The 7,777-nt window shown below is 43.8% G+C and overlaps 1 protein-coding gene across 3 annotated transcripts in view; it reads left to right on the forward strand.

The window, feature by feature from the left end:
- Window positions 1–7,777, forward strand: part of ZFX (zinc finger protein X-linked) — a 21,344-nt gene continuing 13,567 nt past the window's right edge. For 2 of the 3 annotated variants that reach the window (XM_057375461.1, XM_057375463.1), the window contains exons 1-3: window positions 208–274; window positions 5,760–5,848; window positions 6,293–6,859. In XM_057375461.1, coding sequence (XP_057231444.1) covers window positions 5,788–5,848; window positions 6,293–6,859 — 628 coding nt within the window. In that variant the 5' untranslated portion in view covers window positions 208–274; window positions 5,760–5,787. Of the gene's footprint in view, window positions 66–207; window positions 275–5,759; window positions 5,849–6,292; window positions 6,860–7,777 lie in introns of those variants that run through there. The other variant, XM_057375462.1, reaches the window with a different exon arrangement.

Genomic DNA, 7,777 nt, shown 5'->3' on the forward strand with positions numbered 1-7,777 from the left:
GCGCTCGGCCCAGTCGCGCAGAGAGAGGCCGCGCCGAGCGAGCGCCGCCGCCCGCCACCCGCACGGTAAGAGCCGCTGGCCGGGCCCTGCCGCCCGCCCGGGCCGGGCCTCCCCCTGCCCGCACAGGCCGCGGCGCAGGCCGCGAGGAGGCCGCAGCTAGGCCGCGCCAGGGCTCCGCCACAGGAGCGGGCCGCGGGCTCTGCGCCGGCGGGTCTTGCAAGCCCAACGCGGCCCGGGGCGGCGGGGGAGGCGGCGTGAGGAACGCGGAGCGGAGGTGGGTGGCCGCGGGCCTGGGGGGAGGCGAGTGGGGCCGGTGAGGGGCCGCGGGCCCGGCCGGGGGGGGCTCGGAGGTGTCTGGAGGAGGAGACAAAATGGCGGCGCGCGGGGGGGGCGGAGGGCGCCGGCGCCATCTTGAATTAATCGCTTGCACAGCCGGGGCCCCGCGCGGGCCGGGCCGGGCGGGGCGGGGGAGCCTCGGGGCTCCGGCAGGGACCGCCCGCAGCCTCCACACCCTCCCCGCCTCCCGCTGCCACACTGCCAGGCGCAGCCGAGCGAGGCGCGTTCCGGCCCGCCGCCGCTCCCTGCGCGGCCCCGTCCCGTCCTGCCCCGCCATCTCCTTCCTCTTCTCCGGCCGGGGATTSGGGCAGCGCCGGGAGCTCTCCCGCAGCCGCCTTCCCCCCCTCGCCCCGTGAGCAGCTCCCTAATTCCCTGGGGGCCCTCTTGGTGCTGGCTCAAAGGTGCGCCTGGGATCGGTCACTTCCCTAATTTAGGTTTCGTTAAGAATAGCTTATTTGCTTTAGAATTACTGTCGTCTGGCGCACAGTATTCCTTTGAAATCTGGATAAAACCCATTGCTTTAACCGGTTTCTGCAAATACCCCACCACTGAACTACAACAAAGAAGGCAATGACTTAAGGGGGTTTTTCTACGGAATAGCAGTGAAAACAGCAGCACCGATTCTCCTGCCAAACCTGAGGCAGATGGATCAAGAAATAAGCAGCCGAATGATCACATTGTTACATTTGTAACATCGTTTTTATTCTATTTAACCACGTAGTAATAACGGGGGTGGGGAGGGTTGTTTCAAGGCAGGAATTCAATCCTATAGGAGTGTAGTTTTTTTTTGTTTTTTTTCTTTTTTGCCCTTCAAGTGTGTGCGAGCGAGAGCAGTGTGTGTGTGTGTGTGTGTGCACTCAAGTGGGTCACATCAGGAGAGTTGTGACACTGCAGCAGTGGCGTGGACTGAGCCCAGAGCTGCCTCAGGAGCACTCGGTGGCTCGGGGCTCTGACCCAATTGGGACATGCCAGCGTGCCGCAATTTTTAATGGGATGTAGCAAGGCACCACGGGAACATGGTTGTGGCTGTACACTTAAGTCATCCCAGCACTTGCACGAGGGGAATTTTGCTGTTTTATGCCTTGATTTGTCAGAGTTTTTCACTGCCTGGATGTTTGGTTTACGGCCTTGCCGCAAATTAGGAGTAGGCAAAGGACAATGTCATGTGTTTCTTCTTCACAAGGATGGCTTTTCAGGAGTTTGCCCTTTTTCTCCTTGTCCTTTTCCCCCATTTTCTTTTTTTGTTCTTTTTCTGGTGAGAGAAGAGAAACTGAGAGTTTCTGTGGAATATTAAACCTCTTTTGAAGAACTCTATTTTTAAAGTTGCTCCTTCTTTAAAAAGTGACAGCTTGTCTATTTCTTTTTATTCCATCTTGATTACCTTGCTAGGTCTCTTGAGTCCAGGATATGTAATGTGGCAGGATTAGTGCACTGTCTGCATTRCTTCTCCTAACTGATTGTTCTCACAATAATTTTTATTTTTGGAGATTATTGCTAATACAGTAATATCATTTTTCCATTAATATATAGTTTTCCATCTGTCCTTCCACTCAAAAATGTTACCTTGACTTCCATAAAGCCAAAACCAGCCAAGTCTCTGAGTAAATAGGTAAAATTCAGTTTGTAAAAACTAACTATATGAACTGAATTAAGTGTATTATAGAATTGTATTAATTCTCAATCCATGTGAAGCTGGCATGGACCCAAGCCAAGTAAAAGGTGTAGATGTTTAGTTCTTTTCAGCAGTATAAAAACCTCAAGTCTGGGTTCCTCAGCTTTTTTTTTGTCACAGTGGTTAGAGAAGTGTTTCCACAATTCCTGAGATTTGAACAAGGAGACACACAGCTGAGAAGAGCTAAGTGTAGGGACATGGCTGGGCACCTGCTTTTCTTTGARAGTTTGGGTTCACACACCAGAACTGAAAAATTAATTCTGTTGGCTACAATGCCAGAACTGGGTCCTGAGGTAAATCTCAGCTAGACTGAGAGRAGTTTCTGTCCTTCTTGAAATATTGCAGGAAGGTGAACTGCTGGAATTGCTTCCCAGCCTTTATGGTACCACAGAGCTTGGGGTGCTTGCCAAGGAATTGAAGATGTTCAYTGTGGTGCTTGCAAGAAGCAGCTCTGGTATTTCTCGTACCATGAAGCTGCTGTTGGTACTGAACTCTCTGGTGTTCCTTCCTTTGTGTGGCTGCATCTTGTACCCCTGTGCTCACCCTCTGCTCAGAAGAGCAAGCAGGAGGAAACTGTTTTCTCATCTGGTTAGAATGCTGAAACCTCAAAATTATTTCAGGAATCTTGTAWTTTTTTACCTCAGCTACAGACAAATTACTTTATGCCTTTTTGCTTGGCAGATTCKGATTTGGACACCTTTATTATTTTAAATAGTTCAGTTAATTCCTGTTTTAAGTATCTGCATCCTCTTTTTGTCCTCTTCCTGCAGCAAATTTCTGTGGATGTGGGGCCTTTGCCCTTGCAGAGCACTTTTAAACTCCTTATGGTGCTACGTAGGGATARGAACTGGTGTACAGTGATGTGTTGGCTGGGTCTGGGTGCAAAAGCACATTATGAGGAACATTATTTAGTGAGAAATTCATTGAGTGAAAACATKGAAGTTTCTTTCTACTCTGGAACAAGCACCAAAGCAAATGTTGGTTGCCTTTTTAAGACTCAGAMTTGAAACCCATATGCCCAGGAAGTGTCTGGTTTGTGTGGAGACCGAGCTTTTGTTCTGAGCACGTTGTGCCAGTGAAGGTGAGAAAACCTGGCTAGAACAGAAGAGGTCAGAGTGATGCAGTCTGCAGATGGAGGGTGTGCTAGGCTGTCATTGCTGTGAAATTGCACCTCCTAAACCCCACAGAGACATTTTGGGTTTAGCAACTGTTGCCTGGAATCCAGGCATCAACAAGAATAACAGGGAAGAGATGGTGTCAGTGGGCACTTACAGGAAGCTGGGATGTAAGTTAGAGACCTCTGCATCTCATGGGTGAAGAGAATGGAAGGGCAATTGAAGGGGTGCCTCACTTACAGAGGAATTTAGGGAGAGGAGAGGATAGAGAAAGTACAGGCATGAATCATAAGAAGTTGGCATTTGTGGTGAAATGATGGTCAGGTGGGTGGTGAAAGCAGGAAGCAAGTAAACGAATGCCAGTTCTTCCAGTAGCTAGTGGTGAACTGACACTTCAGGCTGGTCAGGTCGCTGCAGATCGAAGACTGATGTGTATGGTAATAGTCTCAAAAGCACAGGCAAAAGGGCATCTGAACTTTTCCCTGAGAGCTGGACAGAGAGTTCCGTCATCTTGTGTGTATATTGTTCGAGGAAAGAGGCAATTTTATTTCTGCCAACCCTTAGTCTCCCTTTGCCTCCTGTCAAAAAGGAAAAAATCACCTTATAACTGATACAGTCTTTGCTACAAATTGATGAGTAGCAGAGGTTTGTGTGAATGATGGGAGTGYACTGTAGTTAGAAGCTGGAGGGATGAAATGAGCAGGTGAGGTAATGAACGTAAGATTGGTGTAGGCATGCCAAAAGTTGGGAAAAGAAGCAACAGAAGAGAAGAAACTGAACAGTGAAAGCAACACAAAAAATATGACAAGATGAATAGGAAGGGCATTCATAGTAGACTGACTGGGTGTATGCTGAATAGATGGAAGGAAAGCAATTTGGGTGTGAATAATTCTTGCTTGAAATACTGTATGGGATTTTATTATTGTGTTCTTGTTTCTTGTGGCATGGCAGAAGTTGATTGCCATCAGTCAAGCTGTTTCTCACATCTGAGGCTGAGAAGCACTTTTCTTTTGCTCTTGGTTCTGAAAAAAAGCTTTGGGTGAAGAGCTGTTGGTCTTAATAGTGGGCACGTCTGATGGAAGTACTTGACAGTGCTTGAATAATTGGGAGATGATTTATGTCCACTTGYACACTCCAATGACTTGTTAGCATAGCTGTCTTTAAAATGCAAAGTTCTTCGAGYTGAGCATTACACAAATACAGAACACCTTGGAAAATTATTAGTGTGCCACTGTTTTTGTTMYAGTTCAATGTCTGGCTATATTTCTCCCTCAACTTCTGTAAGGGACAAGGCCCAAGTGACTGCACTGGAGTCTGGACAACGCCCCAAGGGAGAATTCCAGAGGTGAAGAGTTGAGAAAATTTGAGCTAAAAAGTGGGGCAAGTTTAGAAAAYACTTGTTCTAGATTGTGGGTTTGGATTTGTATTTTGGACTAGTTAATTTYTTCTTTCGTGTATCAATTTCCCTGATAAAAAATTAATGAATGTAGATGTTAGCTGATGTAATTTAGAAAGGGTAGGATTCTTATGGAAACCTTGGGTAAAATCTCGATGTTTTGTCTGTCTTTTGTAAAAGTATCACAGAATTGGGGAGATTTCTGCTTGTCACTGTGAGAAATGTTAGAAGGAAAAAAAAATAACATCTTCTACAGAATCACAAGCAGAAACATGAAGCAACATTCTGTTGCCTCTTGCTCATTCTGCACTTAGGAAAGTAGTTGGACTTAAGTGCAGGGGAGTAGTACAAGTTTATGTTAGACTGCATTATACCTAATAGGTTTGCCTGATCCTAAGTGTAATGCACATAATTTAGTTTGCAGCAGAATTTAGGTAACAGTGTCTTATCWTTGCAAGTATTTTAACTTCATAGTCTTATTAGGTTCTTTTGAAAGAAGAGTGAAATTTTAATTGAAGAAATGAACGTTGAAGAAATGTTGACATTCTTTTCAATAATTTTGGTAGAACATAGTATTTGGTAATTTTTGAGAACTGACTTGTAATACTTATGGAACTTTGTCTTGGGGCAAGAGTTTTGAAAACATTCACAAATCTAGGTTTGAAAACATAGGATGTTATGCTCTGGAAGCAGTTTACATTGATGATTTGAGATCCTGGAGTGACATAAGGATGGACTTCTTCTAATAGCCCACGTATGAACATCAGGACATCAGAACTGGTGTGCATTTCAGCTAATGATCTCTGTATGTTTAACTTACCTTATTGAGCCTTAATGATTTGACTGACATTCTGTATTCCTCACCATCCAGTAGGTCTTGAGTGTGAACTTGTCTAGGCTTTATTTGAATTTTTTTTTTTTAAATATTATAAGGAAATCATATTTTCACATTCCTTTATGAGCAGCTTCTGTGTTTGTGAAGCCGTAGGGTTTTGAGAAATGGACCCAGAGTGTTGGACTTCACACTCCTCTTGTTCAGACCCTGGGTGTTTGGTCATCCACAGTAGTGTTGCTGGAATCCCAGACTGAGGGATCCTGAGTGAAATCTGGTTGATCTTAGTCCTGAGGTATTCTGTGTTAACTGCCATGCACCCAAAATTTCAGTTTTTTAGTGCATAGGCAGAGGCAACCTTCTTCACCTAATACAAGTGAAATAACCTKTCTTCTTTACCTTCTGCAGACACTGTGACTGATGAGAGTTAAAGGCCATGGATGAAGATGGGCTTGAATTGCAGCCACACGAGCCAAATGCATTTTTTGATCCAACAGGTCTGTAAGGAGATAATAYATAGATAAGAGTTCACTTTAGATGCAATTGACTGATGTTATTCTGCCTTTGCTTAGAAGTGCTGTGCTGCATCAATGCTATTGTTTAGAGTAGTCGCTTTTGAATTTGGGTTGTTTTTATTACTCAGAGCAATATGAATGAGCYACTGTGCTTTCAGTCAAGTAATAGTTGTTTGGCTATTGGGGGAGAGTCTAAAAACTGCAAATCTTTTCCAAGAAAGAAAATCTTGTTCATCTTAATTAGGTTAGCATCTACTGAGGACTTGCTTTGTCTGCCTTTCTAAATAGCTCATATGCTGTTATGCCTGTTTTACTAAACTGCAGCATGGTGTAAAAGTTGAAGTGAAACTGAAGTAATTTCAATTATTAACTACCTCATGTGAGACAGTTTCACAACTTAAGTTCTGTTTTAATTATGTTTTTCAGGAGCTGATGCAACACATATGGATGGAGATCAGATTGTTGTGGAAGTACAGGAAACAGTATTTGTTTCAGATGTAGTCGACTCAGATATAACCGTGCATAATTTTGTTCCTGATGATCCAGACTCCGTAGTAATCCAGGATGTCATTGAGGATGTTGTTATCGAGGATGTTCAGTGTCCAGATATCATGGAGGAGCCAGATGTGTCTGAAACAGTCATTATTCCTGAACAAGTGCTGGACGCAGACGTAGCCGAAGAGGTTTCTTTGGCTCATTGCACTGTCCCAGATGATGTTTTAGCTTCTGACATAACAGCAGAGACAATGTCTATTCCAGAGCATGTACTGACAAGTGAGTCAATGCATGTACCTGAAGTTGGACACGTTGAGCATGTGGTTCATGATAACGTTGAAGAAGCAGATATTGTCACTGATACTCTGGGAACAGATGTTGTTTCTGAGGAAGTCTTGGTGGCAGACTGTGCATCAGAGGCAGTGATCGATGCCAATGGAATCCCTGTGGAACACCAAGAAGAGAAGGGCAACTGTGATGATTACCTTATGATTTCCTGTAAGTGTTTGGGTAAAAGCCGTCAAAATCCTTATGATAAGGGCTTGAAATATCAGAGGGAGGGTTTAAGACAGTATCCAAAACAGAGTTTCTGTATTTTTTTATTGAAATGCAGATCTTACAAATGTACTAACATGGAGGGATTTTTAGGAACGTGTACTAGCTAAAAGTTGTGGTGAAACTAATGGGGAGAAATACTGACCAATGCACGTCTGATTATAAATTATTTCTGTTGCAATTTATAGCATATGAACAAAAGAGTAAGAATTAYGGTAAATCAAATGCCATATACTTAATGAGAACTAAAAGAAAATTGATGTGACAATGTTTAAAAATGCTTATATGTGCAAGAGGCTACTAAGGTGACTGCCAAGACATTAAGGAAACAAAACTATTTCATGGCAAAGAAAGAGTAAAAAACCATGGTTTCTGAAAATCCAATCTTTGTCTTGTGTTTTTGCTAAGCCGTCGCCTCTTGCATCCCATTTATTGTTGGATACAGACAGYGATGTGGTTTTCTTTGCTGTTAGGATGTGTTTTCTTCTCTTGATTAAGYAAAGAACAGAGGTATGCAGCTAATAAAAAGAGTAGCTATTGCTGCTCATAGCTTGGAAGTGAATGTCTTAATCTCCCTTAGAAACAGTGACACAACCCATTTGAATCGTATTTCAGAAGRCTTAAATAGAGGGTGGAGAAAAGTAGAGCATATCATCAATACTTTTTCTACTGAGGAGATCCGTTTGTGTGAACTAGAGCTTACTCTGTTACTTATTATAGTGATTGCTCAGTGCAGCACCTAGGAACGTCACAGTGTCACTGCTGAACATTTATTGTAGAAATAGAAAAGCCTTGTTAGTCTGGTTTGTTTAATTGCCATTTCAGGCACTTCTGTTTTGTCTGGTGTTAAATGATTCAATT

The sequence above is a fragment of the Malurus melanocephalus genome, unplaced genomic scaffold (genome assembly GCF_030028575.1).
Source record: "Malurus melanocephalus ecotype Western Australia unplaced genomic scaffold, MMel_1.1 scaffold_250, whole genome shotgun sequence".
Classification (NCBI taxonomy): Eukaryota; Metazoa; Chordata; class Aves; order Passeriformes; family Maluridae; genus Malurus; species Malurus melanocephalus.